Source organism: Aptenodytes patagonicus, chromosome 10 (genome assembly GCF_965638725.1).
Source record: "Aptenodytes patagonicus chromosome 10, bAptPat1.pri.cur, whole genome shotgun sequence".
In the NCBI taxonomy this organism is placed as follows: Eukaryota; Metazoa; Chordata; class Aves; order Sphenisciformes; family Spheniscidae; genus Aptenodytes; species Aptenodytes patagonicus.
Genome location: NC_134958.1, coordinates 14,384,199 through 14,402,075, shown reverse-complemented (window position 1 = coordinate 14,402,075; position 17,877 = coordinate 14,384,199). Strand labels below are relative to the sequence as shown.

At 57.0% G+C, this 17,877-nt stretch overlaps 1 protein-coding gene across 7 annotated transcripts in view; it reads left to right on the top strand.

The window, feature by feature from the left end:
* The window catches only part of TLE3 (TLE family member 3, transcriptional corepressor), a 29,716-nt gene extending 12,014 nt beyond the window's left edge, over positions 1 to 17,702 (top strand). For 2 of the 7 annotated variants that reach the window (XM_076348146.1, XM_076348142.1), the window contains exons 8-21: positions 6,131 to 6,332; positions 8,394 to 8,410; positions 10,724 to 10,843; positions 11,109 to 11,159; positions 11,339 to 11,494; positions 11,634 to 11,766; positions 12,059 to 12,255; positions 12,905 to 12,981; positions 13,228 to 13,477; positions 13,657 to 13,904; positions 14,231 to 14,378; positions 15,691 to 15,841; positions 16,318 to 16,394; positions 16,642 to 17,702. In XM_076348146.1, coding sequence (XP_076204261.1) covers positions 6,131 to 6,332; positions 8,394 to 8,410; positions 10,724 to 10,843; positions 11,109 to 11,159; positions 11,339 to 11,494; positions 11,634 to 11,766; positions 12,059 to 12,255; positions 12,905 to 12,981; positions 13,228 to 13,477; positions 13,657 to 13,904; positions 14,231 to 14,378; positions 15,691 to 15,841; positions 16,318 to 16,394; positions 16,642 to 16,749 — 1,935 coding nt within the window. In that variant the 3' untranslated portion in view covers positions 16,750 to 17,702. Of the gene's footprint in view, positions 1 to 6,127; positions 6,333 to 8,393; positions 8,411 to 10,723; positions 10,844 to 11,108; positions 11,160 to 11,338; positions 11,495 to 11,633; positions 11,767 to 12,058; positions 12,256 to 12,904; positions 12,982 to 13,227; positions 13,478 to 13,656; positions 13,905 to 14,230; positions 14,379 to 15,690; positions 15,842 to 16,317; positions 16,395 to 16,641 lie in introns of all 7 variants that reach the window. The other 5 variants (XM_076348147.1, XM_076348143.1, XM_076348144.1 and 2 more) reach the window with 3 other exon arrangements.
* Positions 17,703 to 17,877: the final 175 nt, after the last annotated feature.

Sequence of the window (17,877 nt, the reverse complement as noted above, 5' to 3'; positions counted from 1 at the left end):
TGGGTTTTGGTGTTTGTTTTCCAAAAAATACTGATTTTTAATTTTTTTTTTGAGTAACTATTTGCACTTCTTTCTTAAGCTACAAGGATCTTTGTGATTCTCTGCGTTTAACTTGCTTTTATATACATTTTTCTGTTTTTATGGGTAGCACTAAGTGTAGAAATGTGCTCTGGGCACTTCTACTAAGTGTAGAAATGTGCAGCCGAGGCTTTCCTGCAGCCGGACCCCTCATGGTGGGGCTTGTGTGGCGATGGTACCTGGGGAGCGGTCCGGGCACGGGAGCATGCCTCGCTGGGTCCGCGCTGGGGTGGCAGGCAGCACCACGCAGCTGCCTGGCCTCCGGCCTGCCACTGCCTGTCCCTCACGCCTTCCCAGCGGGCTGGGAGGTGAACTGGTGCATCCGTGGCAGAGACAGCAAGCGAGGGAGATGCTCGACTTTGATGAGCTGCTTTAAGTCACAGCCAGGAGCCCAGGCAGCTAGAGGCAGATATTGGAATTCAATTAAGGTAAATGAGCGGGGCCCATGACCCCCATTTTCAAGGTAATTGCTTCCTCGGATCAGAGCGAGTGTGGTCCTGTGATTAAGCAGCCAGCCACTTAATTGCTTTGCCTGACGAACTTTCAGGAGGCAGGAGTTATGGGCAGCTGGGAGAGCGAGGAACTGATCCGGGCGAGCGCTGGGGCGGGACGGGCAGCGGGGAGCATCTCCTCCCACTGCGCCTTGTCGAGGGAAGGGACCCAGGGTGGCTGCTGGCAGGAGGGTGGCGGGTGATGCCATGTGCTTTGATGGCTTGAAGAGGAGGGCAGAGCTTGTCTTTGAGATGTGCTGCATGTTCTGGGCAGATGCAGAGCTGTTTTGGGTTGTGGGTCTGTGCTGCTCGGTGGCTGCTGCACCTGCTCTGGTGCCCCCCGAGACGTGAAACTGAGAGGGGTTTGGGGTTTTTTTCCAGCAAACAGAATTTCTCCCCTTTGGTGTGTGCAGGGGTTTGTTATTGTAGGGCTGCTCATGTGGGGCAGATCGCTTGTGTGTGTGTGTTCTTCTCGAGTGGAAGAGGGTGGTGCGCTGGGGCATGCGTGGGCCCGTACCCCATGTCCCACGGGGCCGGGCCACTGATGCAGGGGGGACGGGTGGCTCTGCTGTCCCCTGTCATGCCTTGCAGCAAGAGAAGGCGGCACTATTTATAAACTGCACCAGCATCTTGGGTGCAGGTGCTGCAAACAAAATCGACACACACAAAAAACCACACCAAATCATGAAAACCTTTTTTTTTTTTTTTTTTTGCCCTTTTTGAGGTCAAGAACTGTTAATTTTATGCATCTAGGCCATTGTCTCACAGTTCCTCTGCTTCAGGCTTCTGTGAAATTGAGCCCTTGATTTGGTTATAACTCTGGAAATGATTAGACTACTTTACTAAATTTAACGCAAGTGGTGAACTTAAGTGGTGAACCATTAAATCGGTTAACAAAGGCATGAAGCATGATGTACATAATCCAATTAAAAACACTCTACATACAAGATATTCCTTGCCAGCCTTTCTCATAAATTGTAACCTTCTTCATATCTTAACCATATTTGTCTGGCACATGCTGAGGGACCCCAGAAGGAAAACATCTCTGTGTCTGTGCATCTCCAACCAGCTCCTCTCGCCTGGCCCAGACCTGGGGGCTGGGTGATGCTGATGTGTCCCTGCTGTCACCCGAGGCTGGATTTGCAGCACCTTTGTCTGCAGCCCCTTGCTGCAGGCTGATGTCCTGGGCTCTGCAGGGACATCAGTTCGGTTTGGGGTTCTGCCAGCAGATGAGAAGCCCCAGTGCAGCATCCTGAGCGGGTCTGAGCTTGCCCTTCAACTTGGGTACATTGGGGAGGTGTCAGGAGGGTCCCTGGCCCTGGAAGGCTGCCCCAAGTCCTCACACGAACTGCACTGTGTGCACGGCTTTGTTGGGCAGGACCCTGATCCTGCTGAGAGGTGAGCACCCCGTCTTGTCCCTGCCACTGGCTGAGGTGTGGGGCACCCACCCACGGTGGCTGGCTGCAGGTGCAGGGGTGTTTTTTGGGTGGTGAAGGTGGCCGAAGAGCTCCTGCAGCCTGCCCTCCCATAGGTTGTTTGCAACAAGCCTCCACATGATGTGTTTTTTAAAAACAACCTTTTTCAGGGAAGAGAATAAGAAGAGAATAAGGGGCAGGGGAGGGAAGGGAAGGGAAGGTGGACTTTTCAGCATAGAAGACACCAAGCGAGCAGCATTGCTGAGCTCTGGCTGCATCCCCCTGCACCATGGAGTCCCAGGTGGGTTTTATCCCCCTCCGTGGAGTCTCCAGGACATGATTCCCAAGCACCATGCAGGAGGGATGTGCATTGACCACTCCCTGGGCCAACACGCACAAACATGGCAGAGCGATGCAGCCGGGAAGGATGGCAGAGGCGGCCGCGGGGAGCTGCGAGCAGAGCCTGGGGATCCTCCAGCACCCATGCGGGCACCCTCGCCCACAGCAGGGATGTGTGCTGGGCTTGTCGGCTCATCATCTTCTCCTTGCCACGGGAGTGACCCAGCTGGGGCACGGCTCCTTCCAGCGGTGCCGAGATGGAGGTCTGCAGCCCTGAGATGTGATCTTCGCTACCCCATGGAGCTGTGGGCAGCCCAGCCCCGACGCTGGACGGAGGGACGAGGCTTCAAACCAGAGCTTCCCAGTGAAGAGACTTTCCAAATGGATTCTGCTCACCAGTTCCTGCCTGTCAAAGGGAAGAAAAACACCTTTAAACATGATCTCAGGCCACAGTGGAATGTTCTGTCTTGACATTCATTTCCACTCCCCTGTGCTGGAGCAGGGCTGCTGCAGGGTGGCTCTGACCCCGCGGGGCCAGTCCCACACAGCTCACCGAGCTGTTGGATGGATGTATTTGCTGGCAGCTTAAAAAAAAAAAAAAAGAAGAAACCAGCAGTTTTGTGCTCCGCTGGAGGGTGAGGCTCAGGGTGGTGATTCTTCCTGACTTCCCTGCTCTGCCCCAACTGGGTGCTGCTGCATTTGCTCTTGGTGGAGCTACGTTGTCTCCTGGGGCCGTGCCAAGGCTGTGACCCCCATCGACATCATGGGGCTGGAGTGTTGCTGCATGGACCCAGGGTGCCCATGAGACCATGCCCCTTCTCTGGGGCTCCTGCTGCTGTGGGGGGTTGTCATCCCAGGGTAGAAAGCTCCTGGGAGGAACGTTATGCAGGGCTGGTATTTCTGCCCACCATGGAAGTTGGAGATTGCCGAGGATAAAGCATCAGATCTCTGTGCATCCCAGCCCCACGGGGATGGACACTGCTGGAAAGCTTGCGGGAGAGGAGTGTACTGTGCTGGAAAACCACTGGGGGCTGTTCTCCAGAGTGATGCTGTGATACAATGGCCAGCCCTGACTCTCACTTAAATGGGTGGAAATCATGTGAGACTGGGACTGTAAAGAGCCTCATTGATTTCAGCAAGAGCTGAGGCTCTGTTCCTCTTGCTTTGGTGTCGGAGGGATTGATCTCGGTACATGTGCATGGCAAGGAGGCAGGGACTGTGCTCCATGCTCTCGAGGGACACACCGGCACAGTGCTGGCACCATCTGCAGAGCCCCTGGGGCTGGGGACCACCCCCGTGAGCTGTGGTGCTCCCCTCGCCCTGCCAGCAAGGTCTCCTTGCACTGCTGCCTTGCATGCACTGGTTTGAGGACACCACCTCAAATGGAGGTCCTGAGGATGCTCCTCCCTCTCTGCCCTGTGGATGGAACAGCCCAGCAGAAGCCAAAAGTTCCTGCTTTTGAGGACACAATGATTTATGCTTTTCCTATAACAGCACTGCAGAGGCCTAATTGCCTTCTCGATTTGGCTTCTGCCACAGCTGAGACCTCTGCGCTGCCCGGAAGAAGCTATGTTTTAAGATAATGCATCTCCTCTGCCTGAAACTGCAGCTACTGCTTTTCAGATCTGACTCCGGGTTGCATCCTGCGTGGGGATTTCCCTCTCCCCTTGCACAAGTTGTAGAAACCAGAGCCTGGCAGGTGTAGGTCGCCCACCCGCTTACCCTGCACGCAGCTCTGCCCTGGGCAGCAAGAGGCTGCTCGGTCCCCCTGTGCCCATCAGCATGTGACAGCAAGTCACCCCTTCCTGCTACCCCCTAAAATAGGTCCTTTACTCGGGAGGTGGGTGGAACTGGTGCTTCCCCTGAAGACATGGCCTCAGTGCGGGGGTTTTTCCGAAAAGCTGCATCCTGGTTCCCACAGCCGGGCTGCGGGGGCTGGTGGGGCATTTGCAGGGTGCACTGAGGGGTGCGTGGGGTGCCCCTGCCCTCGGCCTCGCTGGGGCTGTGGGTCTGTGTGCACGGCCTTGCAGCAGAGCTGCTTGCTGCACTGCGGGCATGTGGGGGGCTGCAGGCTGAAGGGCACCAGCCTTGCTTGATGGCAGGAGGAAAACATTTTAAGTGCACCTCCCGTGCACAATGGGATCGAGCTGTGCCCTGTGCAAACCTGAGTGCAGGACCTCTCAGGTTAAACCTGCTTCTGCTTTCCCAGTATGTTTTGTGAGCTGTGGGCTGTGTCTCAGTGACTAGTGCTGCCCTGTTGGGCTGTACTGGGGTGTCGCTCCCCCCAGTATCCCTGTCGGGCTGTGCTGGGGTCACCTCAGTGCTGCAGAGCAGGAGTCGGTTTGGGGGCACCTGGGTGTGTCTCCTTGCAGTGCTGGGGAAGATGTGCTGCAAATTTCTTTGATGGAAGTGGTGGAAATGTAGGGTCCCCTGTACCTGGGAGGTATTTTTGGTGTATTCCTGCTGTGGTTTGAGCTGAGCCGTGCTGCGATGGCATGGCAAGAGCCCCTTGCTCCCTGGCTGTTGCAGTGCAGGGCTGGGACTGAGCCCCTTTGAACCTTGCAGGAACCTCGCCTGCTTTCTGTCTGCGCCCCTCAGGGCCCCCTGTGCGGGGGTGTGGGTTGGTAGTGCATCTGCTCACCGTGCCGCGGGATCCTTTGCATGCACCCTGGCTTGCTAGAAAGCTTGCCCGGTCTGGTGACCGGGCTCTGCCGTGCTTGGTGGCACCAGGGAGGGAGAAAACTTGATCCAAGCTGGTTCACGGGGACCCGGGCTCTGCTGCAGCTCAGGTGTGCCCCCCCAGCCCGTGATTACCACTGGAGGTCAGTTGCCCAAATGCAACTTTCACCGGCAGCTAACTGGGTGCTGCTCAAGGTGGCTGTGGGTGCAGGCAGGAGGGTCGGAAACATGAGCGCCAGCTCTGAGACCCTCCTGGCTGGACCGCTGCTGTCTTTGGGGTGGAGGAGCCGCAGGAGTGGTGGCCTGGGGCTCTTGGAAGTGACACCACCGAGGACAGACAGTTGACCGATAGCAACTTGGATTTCAGCTTGTTTTCTTCAAGTTTGTATTTGAAAAAGAAATGCAGGGGATGCGTTTGGTTTTCCCTTTCTCTCCCAAAGCTGTAGTTCAGCTTTTTCCAGCTAAAAACGAGCAGGTAATTCCCGTGGCTGGATGCGTGCATTCTGGGACGGCTGGAGCTCACGGCTCCCCAAAGCCCCGCGGAGGCAGGGAGCAGCCGGGGGGGCCGTGCATCGTCCCAGCCAGGCTGCGGCCACCTGCGTGTGTGCTGGGGGCTGCGGGTGGTGATGCCCGGCCCCGCGGCTTGGGGAGAGGGGGCACCCATGGTTCGGCCAGCCCCAATGCAGGGGATGTCCAGCTGCCATCGGAGGGGGACAGGAGCGGCAGGGAGGCAGGGCTTAATATCTACTGAAAAGCAAAACCAGCCAAGTCTGCAGCAGTGATGTGAATTGCCTTGAATTAAAGACGACTCCCGTAGTCTGGCCTGGGGTGTGTGTGCCGTGCATGCACTCACGCCACCCGGCCATGTTGTGGGCGGCTGCGGTGGGGATCAGCCTCGGGGCCATGCATGGAGCACCCTCTGTCCCTTCTGCTAACGGGGCTTCTCCTTCCAGGCAGCCGAGTTGGGCAGCTCCCTGGGGCATCACCTCGCTGCCCTCCCAGCGTGATGTCGGGCATGCCGCTTCCCGGCACTGCTCCTGCCACCACGCCACCGCTCGATACCTCGAAATCCTGCCCCCCCGGTCCCGCTGCCCCCTCCCCAGCTCACTGGTGGTTTCATTGCAGCAGCAGCAGCTCCAGGCCCAGCACCTCTCCCACGCCGCCCACGGGCCCCCGGTCCAGCTGCCGCCGCACCCCTCGGGCCTCCAGCCACCGGGCATCCCGCCGGTCACCGGCAGCAGCTCGGGGCTGCTGGCTCTCGGTGCCCTGGGGAGCCAGGCACACCTCGCCGTCAAGGATGAGAAAAACCATCACGACTTGGACCACAGAGGTGAGAGCGAGGGGCTGGGTCGATGCAGTCCCTGGGCACTGCTCATCGCTGCATCCCGTGGTGCTAGAAATGCCCTGGTTCAGGCATGGCTCTGCTCCCACCGCCCCATCCCCTGAGGGAATGGGCTTCAGGGGATGGGCTTCTGCTTTTAGGGATGCAGCTTTCCCTAAATGATGCTTGAGCCCCTTAGCTCAGCCTGGGCAGCCAAAGGAGATGCCGCTGCTGTTGCAGCGATTCCCAGTGGCAGTTTCCAGGCGATCCCAAAACTTTCCCTGCTTTTCTTGTTTGCTGAGGTCAAGAAGATCCTTGGGAGCAGCTCAGGGATGGTGGGGTTTTTGAGGTGGCAGGGGAGGAGGGGACCTGCCTCCTGACTGCACACTGGGGGTGCTGGTCGACAGCCGGCTGAACATGAGCCGGCAGTGTGCCCAGGCGGCCAAGAAGGCCAATGGCATCCTGGCCTGTATCAGAAATAGTGTGGCCAGTAGGAGTAGGGAAGTGATCGTGCCCCTGTACTCGGCCCTGGTGAGGCCGCACCTCGAATACTGTGTTCAGTTTTGGGCCCCTCACTACAAGAAGGACGTTGAGGTGCTGGAGCGTGTCCAGAGAAGGGCAACAAGGCTGGTGAGGGGTCTGGAGCACAAGTCTTATGAGGAGCGGCTGAGGGAACTGGGACTGTTCAGCCTGGAGAAAAGGAGGCTGAGGGGAGACCTCATTGCTCTCTACAACTCCCTGAAAGGAAGTTGTAGCGAGGTGGGTGTTGGTCTTTTCTCCGAAGTAACAAGCGATAGGACGAGAGGAAATGGCCTCAAGTTGCGGCAGGGGAGGTTTAGATTGGATGTAAGGAAAAATTTCTTTACTGAAAGAGTGGTGAAACATTGGAACAGGCTGCCCAGGGAAGTGGTGGAGTCCCCATCCCTGGAGGTATTTAAAAGACGTGTAGATGAGGCGCTTAGGGACATGGTTTAGTGGGCCTGGTGGTGTTGGGTTGACGGTTGGACTCGATGATCTTAGAGGTCTCTTCCAACCTCAATGATTCTATGATTCTATGATTCTATGATTCTTTGCTCATTTAGGGCAGGGAATGCAGATTGCCTCAGGAAATTACACTGGCAGATTGACCTCTGTCAGGTTGATTTGCTCGTGTGCCCCCTGAGTTCGCACGCAGGTTTGAGTCCTCACAGGCTTTGATGGAGTCCTGCTGCAAATCCTGCGTCCCCATTCAGCCATGCCTTGATGGTGAAGCAGCCTTCCTCCTCCTCCTCTCACTGTCAGAGACTTTCGATGGTCTGGAAACCAGCAGTATTCACCAGCAAACTCATTTTTTCTTGTTATCAGTGATATGACAGTCTTTTTAGAAGAAAAAATGATGCATGAGTTTGGTTGGAAACCAGCAGCATTGAAGATTTTCCTCACAAATCCCCCTGCCCATTAACGCATGAAGATCTGAGATCTTCCCCATAATACACCCATTTGCAGGGCAGTTATCCAACAGCCTCACGAAGCTGTTGGGCTCTTCTGCTGGTGGATTTGGGGTGTTCTTCCTCCCTGTGAAAGCCAGTGAGAAAAAACTATTGGTAGCAATTATCCAATTACATTTATTTTTCTCCATGGATTCAAATTACCAGGAGATCCCAGGGAAAACAGGGCTGTTTGTGTACAAGTTAATGGCTAAACCACATCCCACTGATGTGGCTGTGGAGATGGGCGGTCGGGACCTTCTCCTGGGTTTGTGACTTTGGGTACAAGAGCGTTAGGCTGATGCTGTTCCTCTTGCATTTCAGGGCATTTCCCCTTTCCTCTGTGTATTTTGCCAAATAAATCACACTATCAAAAAGAAAGGGGGAGGAGGCAGCGGGAGCTGGATGGACAAGGGATATGAATTTTAAAGCAAAGCTGAAGAGAGCCCAGATAGGTTTTGAGTTAAGGCAGGAGGCCGTGCAATGAGGAGCTTCGGGATTTTTTTTTTTTTCTATTTTAAGACTTATTCTAACTTGCTTTATTTTTCTGTCTTCTCTTTATTTTGGCTGTGACCTCGTCTCTGACACCGTCGTCTTCTAAAAGAGCGAGACTCAAGTGCAGTAAGTTCTATTAACCTCCTTTTTTCTCAGCTTCTGGTGGCTGCATGTTTTTGTTCTATCTGTTGTTTTAAAAAACAGGCTTGTGGGTGTGAGCTCCAGGGGTGTCTTTTGCACAGGTCCTATTTAATAAAAAAAAAAAAAGGCAAGAAAAAACCCCCCACCCTGGCTGGAAGAGCTGCTGGGCTGTTGGCTGTGCCAGAGCGAGCGGAGCCGCCTCCTCCGGGCCAGTTATGAGATTTGGTTTAAATCTTTTTGATTGCTGCAGAGCTTCAAGATTCGGTTTCAATTGACTAAGCCCTGTGAATGAGCACAGTCAAGTCTGCGCAGCTAAAACTCCTTCGGCGATTAGGAAAGCTATTTTATTCCTGATCACTCTTCTATTATCTTGGGTCATCTAATCTGTCGGGATGGGTTTGGCTATTACGCTGTGTTAAGTAGGACTTGGAAGGTCAAGCAGTTAACTAACCAGCTAAATAACCGTGGTGGAGGGCAACCGTCACCTCCAGCACGGCTGCTTTTTATTTGTTTCCCCGACATCTCGGTGTTAGTAGCAGCGGTTTGGTTCTTGTTTTGGCTGGGTGCAGTGCCTGAGCGTGGATGGAGGGGGCGGTGAATATATTTTTCGGTGGGCAGAAGCTGGTAGGAGCCTGGTGGGGGGCTGCCCTCCCCATGGGGGGAGGCTGAGCCCGCGCCCCCCGCCCTTGGGGCGCACAATGCCGCTGTCTCGGGGAAAAGCTGGCAGGACAAAGCCCGGCTGAGCCGCGGCTTTGCAGCGATTTCCTGCCATCCCCGAGCCCACAAATGGGCCTTTTGAGAGCCGGGGGCGGATGGGAAGAAAAGTGCTATTTAAGGGGGGAGAGGGGAATTGGGCATCATTAACCTGCTCCTTCGGTGGGGAGGGGGCCGTCAGAGATGGGAAGGTTCCCGATCTATAAAATAAAATATGGGGTATTCCCCGTGGAGGTTTAATGTGCACAATAATCAGAGTTAGTCATTCATATTTTCCTAGCCTTGCCTGCGCAATAAAAAATATTTAGTTTCTTGGCGGCGGGCCAGTGGCGGGCTGAATGGATCGATGCCTCTAAATGCTTGACATGATTCTCTGGTAGCTGCGAGGTTTTTCAGCATGACTGCCTGAGAAGAAAGACCCCGGTGTTATCCAAAGCTGCTTATTGGGTACCGAGGAGAAACATGAACTGCTTTAGTTCTCCCTTTCAGCCGGGAAAGAAAGGCAGGCAGAGGAGCTTAGGAACATTTCTGCTTAGCAGGGGTGGCAGGCTCTGCTACAAGACACAAAATGATGGTAATTTCTCTTGCTGCTCCGAGAAACTAATTGAAGGGCATCTGCGCGGGGCCGGGGCCATGCCACAGGGCGATGCAGGGCTGGGCTTTCTCTGGCGCTCTCGAGGTGGTTTTGTGCTGCCATTTTTGCTCCCGGCCCAATCCCGGCATGCGAGGGGCTTTCCTGGGAATGCCAGCATCTCCTGGGCTTTGCTGCTTGAAGCGGGCACAGAAAGCCCCCCCCGAGCAGAACTGCACCGTGGGGCACTCAGCTCCGCCGCTCCCGGTGACGTGGATTTTTCCAAATGTTTTTTGGGTGCCCTTTGGCTCAGCAGAGCTCGGCTGCTGGTGCGGCTTAGCCAGGGGTGGGATGAAGCAGTTCCTTTGCTCCCCTAATGAACACCGGGGATGAGGCCCCGGCTCTGCTGATACTGGAGGAAGCACTCACGGGCTCTCGTGGGTGCCAGCCCTTGTGCAAAGCCCTTCCCCTGCCCAGGGCCGGGGCAGAGCTCTGGTGCTCCCTGTGGGGGACAGGGGATGATGGGGCTGGTTTAGGGGAGCGCAGCTTTTCCCCTCTCTGCATTGCCCAGTACCTGCCGGTGGATCCCAGCGGCTGCTGGGAGCTGCTGTAATTGCACACCGCTTCCTCCCGGGGTTTGCCTTTTTAAACAACAACCAGCTCCTCCCTTTTTTTCTGCTGTGCTTTTTGCAGTGAATAGGCTCGGGTGCCCACAAGCAGCCTTGCTGGAATGGAGAAGCCGCACGGGGCTGCCCTGGCAGCATCCCCGGGGCTCGAAGCGATGCTCAGTGTGGTGGCGGCCATCCTCCAGCCCAGGCTGGACCCCGTCCCCGGCTCCCTAGCATGGTGGGGCCGGGGGTCTCACCCCACTGTTGGGGTTTCACAGTCTAGGGCAGGGCTGGGTTTCGGGCTCGGTGCTGGCTGGAGGGCTGTTTGCAGCACCTTCTAAGCTGCTGATCATGAAGCCCTGTTTCCTTCTGTTTCCAGCTTGAAAGTTCTGTTTGTTATTGCAGAATAATTCTGTTTCGCCCTCGGAAAGCCTGAGAGCCAGCGAGAAGCACCGGAGCTCCACAGACTACAGCATCGACTCCAAGAAGAGGAAAGCAGAGGAGAAGGACAGCATGAGCCGATATGTGAGTGGCAGGGACAGTCCGCAGCTGGGTCTGGCGGCCAAGGGGTGCTGAGAGCCGCTGGGGGACGTGGTGGCACAAGGCATGGGGCATGCGGCATGTGTTTGGGCAGGACTTTGGGTGGAAGAAAGCGGGGTTTGGGTAAAACTTTCCAAATGTGGTGTGGGTGACCTGTGTCCTCCTGCTGGAGGGGTTCGGCTCCCTGGGGGGTTGCCCCCCGCCCCAGGGTTTGGCAGCTCAGCGGGGTGTAACTCACTTTGTGTTTCAGGACAGCGATGGTGACAAGAGCGATGACCTGGTGGTTGATGTCTCCAACGAGGTGAGCCATGGGGGCATTTCGGCAGGTCTGCTCCTCTCCCCGCGGCACGGTGGGGGTTTGGGGGCTGAGGGGTGATGCCTTAGGGGCCCCCCGGCACCGGCCCAATTCCTGCATGAAAGGGGAGCCGGAGGGAGCCCTCTCTGCTGCTGGGGGTGCCAATGCTTTCTCCTGTCTCGCAGGACCCCGCCACCCCCCGGGTCAGCCCAGCTCACTCCCCCCCGGAGAACGGCATAGACAAAGCCCGTGGGCTGAAGAAGGGGGATGCGCCAAACAGCCCTGCCTCGGTTGCCTCCTCCAGCAGCACTCCCTCCTCCAAGACTAAAGACCTGGGCCATGTACGTCCTTTGTTCTGCCAGGGGGGTCGGGCCCCGCCAGCTGTGGATGCTTTCTGGGTCTGGGGGCTTGCCGAGCAGGGGCTGCAGATGCCGGTGATTGAACCTTATCCTTTCTTTTTTTCATCCCTTCTCTACCCAGAATGACAAATCGTCGACGCCCGGGCTCAAGTCAAACACTCCGACGCCAAGGAATGACGCTCCGACCCCGGGGACGAGCAGCACCCCGGGGCTGCGGCCGATGCCCGGCAAGCCGACCGGCATGGACCCCCTGGGTGAGTACTGCTGCCCTGGGTGCCCCGTGGTCCCCTGGTGCCCCCACTCTGCTGCTGTCCCCAGCATGGCTTCAGCCCGTGCCCTCCACTGGGGGCACAGCAGCTTGCGGGGGGGTCAGGCTTTTTGGGGACCTAATGCAGCTCAGGACAGGGATGCCAGCAGCTCCGGTGGTCCTCATGCCGGAGGTGGGGCGAGGAGGGACGTCCAGCCATTGCATTTCCTCCTCTGGGGCGAGCGGGGCTGGATGCTGGCAGGCTCCGTCCCCTGACCGTGTCCCCAACCCTCCCGCAGCCTCGGCCCTGCGGACACCCATCTCCATCGCGGGCTCCTACGCAGCTCCCTTCGCCATGATGGGGCACCATGAGATGAATGGCTCGCTCACCAGCCCCGGCGCCTACGCAGGGCTCCACAACATCCCCCCGCAGATGAGCGCCGCTGCCGCCGCCGCCGCTGCCTATGGCCGGTCGCCAATGGTGAGCTTTGGAGCTGTACGTAGCACTTTTAGCTCCTTTTCTCGCTCCCGGTGGGGTGGTGGGTGTGGGGAGGGTTCGGGGGGGGGGGGGGGCAGGGGGGGGCTTCCCTGTGTCAGCTGTGAAACTGGGGCTCCTCACTGGCTGCATTTTGAATCAGCCACCATCAAAGGGTGCTGGGCATGGACATGCCTCCCCATGGGGTGATGCGCATGTGCCGCTACACTGGGATTTATTCTTCCCTCTATGCATGGGAAGTACCCGCTGTGCAGTAAGTCCCCTTACTCTTGCTAAACACTCAGTCGTATGCTTTAAGGCAAAATACAGGCAAAACAAGAAGCAAAACGTTGCTATTAATGCAGAGATGGGGGTTTCTGCAGCCAGGGTGCTGGGCACGGCTTGGCTGCTCCTGTCCCTGGGGGCCTGGGAACAGCATGGGGAGGGTGAGCATGTCCCATGCCGGTCCCTGCAGACCGGAAACCTTTGGCTAATTCCCCAGTCCTTCCCCTTTCTGCCAGGGGAAAAAATAACAATTAGCTATTTAACAGCAAGGAAAAAGAGGGAGCTGCCGAGTGTCTCCACGCCTGCCCAGGCTTGTGGATGGGAAGCTGTTTTCTCGTGTGCCCAGCTCATGCCTGGCCTTACCCGTGTGTCTGTCTCTTGGCAGGTTGGTTTCGACCCGCACCCACCCATGAGAGCCCCTGGCTTGCCGTCGAGCCTGGCGTCCATCCCCGGAGGGAAACCGTAAGCCCCTCTTGGTCTTCCTGTGCACTGGGTGGGGATGAGTGTGCCTGGGAGGGAGATGAGCATGGGGCTTCACCCAGGGCTGGGTCCGGCCAAGACCTTGGAGAGCAGTGGTGGCCTCCGGCCCCCAGCAAGGCACAACCTGGCAGCTGGGTTGCAATGCCACCCAACGCCCCCTCCCTTACCCTGGGTTTGCAGCAAACCTCTGTCTCCGGGGCTGACCCCTCCATTTGCCCTCCCCTGCAGAGCCTATTCCTTCCACGTGAGTGCTGATGGGCAGATGCAGCCGGTCCCCTTTCCCCACGATGCCCTGGCGGGTCCCGGCATCCCACGGCACGCCCGGCAGATCAACACACTGAGCCACGGGGAGGTGGTGTGCGCCGTCACCATCAGCAACCCCACCAGGCACGTCTACACAGGGGGCAAGGGGTGTGTGAAGATCTGGGACATCAGCCAGCCGGGCAGCAAGAGCCCCATCTCCCAGCTGGACTGCCTGGTAAGGGGACTCGGGGCAGTGCTGCCTCGCGTGGGAGCTGGAGCATCCCTGATGCACGTGCAAGCGAGCAAGCCGTAGCGGATTGCTCCTGGTCCCCAAGCATGTGTCCCCTCCTGCTTTCCCCTGCCTCTTAAGGCAATCATTCATTGTCCTCCTGCTAACATCTCTTTCTCCTCCAGAACAGAGATAACTACATCCGCTCCTGCAAACTCCTTCCTGATGGCCGCACGCTGATCGTGGGAGGCGAGGCGAGCACGCTCACCATCTGGGATCTGGCTTCCCCCACACCCCGCATCAAGGCCGAGCTGACCTCCTCCGCTCCCGCCTGCTACGCCCTGGCCATCAGCCCCGACGCCAAAGTCTGCTTCTCCTGCTGCAGCGACGGCAACATCGCCGTCTGGGACCTGCACAACCAGACGCTCGTCAGGTGAGCCAGCCTCGGCACCCGGCTGCGGCAGGAGGGCTGGGAGCACCGGGGGTTGCTCTTCTCCATAATCGGGGTCTTTCTGGCCATGTTTTGGCGTGAGTGCCTTGGGGATAGCAACAAGAACGCCATCTCGTGATGCTTTGTCTGTAAGTGAGCCCAGCAGGCTTGGCCAGGCTGGTGTGCCTTGGTAAAGGATGCTCCCTGGATAGATTTCCAGGTGTGCTTGGTGCAGGGAAGCCTCATAAATGCAGCCTGAGCACCAGCTCCCTACGTGCTTTTTGCTAGTGTTCCCCTTGAAGGTTTGCATTATTTTTTGTTGTTTAAAGGCAATTCCAAGGCCACACAGATGGTGCCAGCTGCATAGATATCTCGCACGATGGTACAAAGTTGTGGACGGGGGGTCTGGACAACACAGTGCGCTCCTGGGACCTGCGGGAAGGGAGGCAGCTCCAGCAGCATGACTTTACTTCCCAGGTAAGCATGGGGTGCCCTTGGCCCTGGGAGGGGGAACATCCTGGCCTCGTTGTGCAGCTCCTTGTGGAGACCCCATACAGGGGTTTATCCCTCCATGGAAACCGGGGCAGCCCGCTCGGCAGCTGGTTTGTGCGTGGGAGGGGGCTCTTCCTGCTGGGAAAGTGGCCTGCACGGGCCCCTGTTAGCTCTGTGCATGGCTGTCCCAGTACTCTAGGTGTAACACAGGAGTGTTCAAGGCAGCAAGAGCTGCGGGGCTCCCTGGCTTTTGTTTCGGCTCCTCTTTCATTGCTTTTTCATTCACTGCAAGACTAGGTTGCCATTAAGAAAGTAGTGCTTGCTTAGGGATGCCCGTGGGTGTTACGGGCTGGCTCTGGGTGCCCTGCAGGTGGGATGGCTGCAGGGCTCAGGCACCTGCCTCCTCCTGCAGAGCCTCCCGGAGCCCTTGTCCAAAGGGGCAAAGCTGGGACCTTGTGTCCTCTTGGCAAATGCAGCAGTCTCTGTGGGGCTGGAGCCGCCCTGGCATCCTTCGCAGGTTTCGCGCAGCTGCTCCGAACCCCTGAATACATGCACATGCCTCTCCGGATCCTGCTGTACCTCTTCAGGGCTGGCCAGCAGCCTCCACCAATGCCATATGGCTGGTGAAACTGGAGTTGCGTGATCAGCGTCCAGAAAGGCAGCAGCGTGGCCGAGGTCTCTGCTGCGTCCCAGCTGCTGACCCCACGGCACTGGTGGTCGGGACTTTCCACTGCATTAACACTCGCCATCATGGAGCTGGGCATCCAGAAGCCGTGCCACCGCAGTTTCCAACCCACGAGTAGCTGTGGCTTAGAGCTTATTTAGTCTTGTTGCCTTCCGTGCCTAGTTTTGCTCTTCTGGAGAATGCCAGGAAGGTATTTTCTGTCCAAAGACAGAAGTGCTGTCCCTGGAAGAGGCTGTGTTTCAGCTGGGGTGCCTCGGCCAGGGCAAGAGCCGGGGCTGTGCTGCAGGGGCAGATGCCATCCGCCGGCTCCCAGCTTTGCTGTGCCCGTGTTTCAGTGGCTGGGGCCACTCGGTGATTTAAGAAGACCAGGCTGCGTCCTTCCCTGCCTGTCGGGCTGTTTCTCTTATGAATGGCTGGCCTCGCTGCCATCACGTTACTAAAATCACCAACGGGATCACCCCCAGCTCGGCTCACGCCCAGGCGATCGGCCTCTCTCCCCGATGGGGAATTGCCAGGGACACAGAGGTGGCTGGTGCCTGCTCGGTCAGGGGGCTGCAGGAAGAGCTGGCGGGTGCAAACCCCTCCCTGAGCACCCCGCTGTCCCCCCTGCAGATCTTCTCGCTGGGGTACTGCCCGACGGGCGAGTGGCTCGCAGTGGGCATGGAGAGCAGCAACGTGGAAGTGCTGCACCACACGAAACCCGACAAGTACCAGCTGCACCTCCACGAGAGCTGCGTCCTCTCCCTCAAGTTTGCCTACTGCGGTAAGCAGCCCTAAACTCGGCTCCTTCGGTGACAGCTGGGGATGCGCACGAGGACCGCGGCAGGAAGGGACAGTGCACGGCACGGTGGCAGAGGGCTGAGCACAGAGGCTTCCAGCAGGATCTGTCCCATGGATGGTGCCACTGGGGATTATCCCTGTAAAACGATCCCAGTCGTGGTTGCAAATTGCCACGTCGCGTTGCGGGAGGTGAACCAACACCTGCCTGTGTGCGAGCGCGGGGCAGTGCTGGGATGAGTCCCGTCAGGAGAGGGGCTGGGGCGAGCATCTCTGGAAAATCTCCAGATTTTCCAATTTCTCCAAAATCTCCAATTTCTGAGGGTAAACAGCCAGAAGCCTCTGGGGGCAGGGAGAGGCTGGCCACGGGGTCTAGCCGACGGCTTCGGTGCTGCCAGCCATGGGGTTGGGGGGTCAGCAGCGGCAGCTTTCAGCTGCTGACGCCGTGTTTCCCGGGCGCAGGTAAATGGTTTGTGAGTACTGGAAAAGACAACCTGCTCAACGCCTGGAGGACGCCCTACGGAGCGAGCATCTTCCAGGTAGGAGGCTGCTTCTCGGGCAGGGCACGCGGGTGGGCAGTGCTTGGACCCCACTCTCAGCATCATCCTGGGGGGCTGCCAGCCCTGCGAAGGGGGGGGGAAATCCTTTTGGGGTGGCCGGATCACTACCCAGCATGCGGGATGTGGCGATGCCACCAGCATGGGTGCCGCTTGGTGAGATGCGGCTGCAGCAGCCTTGTCGGGAAACCAAACTGATGGCTTTTTCTTCCCCCCCCCCTTTTTCCAGTCCAAGGAATCCTCGTCCGTCTTAAGTTGTGACATTTCAGCGGATGACAAGTACATTGTCACGGGCTCTGGTGACAAGAAGGCCACAGTCTACGAGGTCATCTACTAACCACGGATTTTATAGCAGGGCTGGCAACTCCCAGCACTGGCGGTGGCAGGACTTGGGCGGCCGGCGGGGAGCAGCCGGGGGCTCGGGGAGGCTGCCGCGGGGCGGCCCCCGGGGCTTGGCCATGGACCGGCATGCTCCGGCAGGGCTCTGCCTCAAGGGCCCGGCGTACCATACACACGGATTTATTTGGAGGTCTGCAAATATGGCACACATTGAAGCCCTAAACGAATTTTTGTTTGGTTTTAGGGTTTTGGGTTTTATTTTGAAAAAAAATTTTTTTTTTTTTTTGGTTTTCTGGTTCTTTCCGTCTGCGCTTTGGTGGCACTATAAAGGACTTATTTTTTATTGTGACTTTTTTTTTTGTGCATCCTGCATAAGACTTGTGAAAAATGTAAATAACGGACTAGTAAATAGCATTGGAAGGGTGGGGGACCCCTCCCGGTACACTAGTTGTGTATTTTTCGTCTGCTGTAATTGTATTCCACTGATGGTTTTGGTGGTGGCAATTTTATTATTTTTTTTTTTCCTTACCCCCCCACCGCGAAGCGTCCGTTGGGACGTGACTTTGCCGTGCAGCGTGTAACCAGGCTGAGCAAAGATGTCCACTGGTGAAAGTTGTTCCTACTGTCGTACCCGTGCGTTGTTCGGTGTGTTAGTGATGGTGGGACGCTGCTGGGACCGCGGGGGACTCGGTCGGATCCTCAGCTACTGACGGGACATCAGCAACACAATCACCTTTTTTTATATATGGATTTTTTTGTGCTCGTATGTTTGAAGAAAAGGGGAAGCCCACGCTGCGGGATTGTCTGCGCAAGCCTTTCTTGGTCTTCGGACAGAAGCAATGAGGAGTGATTTCAAAGAAAGCATAGTAAATTCAGCTCAGGGAGCCACGAAAGATAATAGCAACTTATGTGTTTTGTATTCAAATGAAAGTAAAGAATTAGAATTGATAACCTTTAAAATACAGTTTTTTTAAAAGCAAAGTTTACTAACAAGTAGGGTTTGTGTGTGGTGGGGGGAAGGGGCTGGCTTTGGTAGGGTCCTGTGGGCTATATGGTCTTGTGTCTTCTGGTATATAGGTTCCGATGAAGCAAACCCCCTCCCCGCACAGGCCTGCGTTTCAGCATT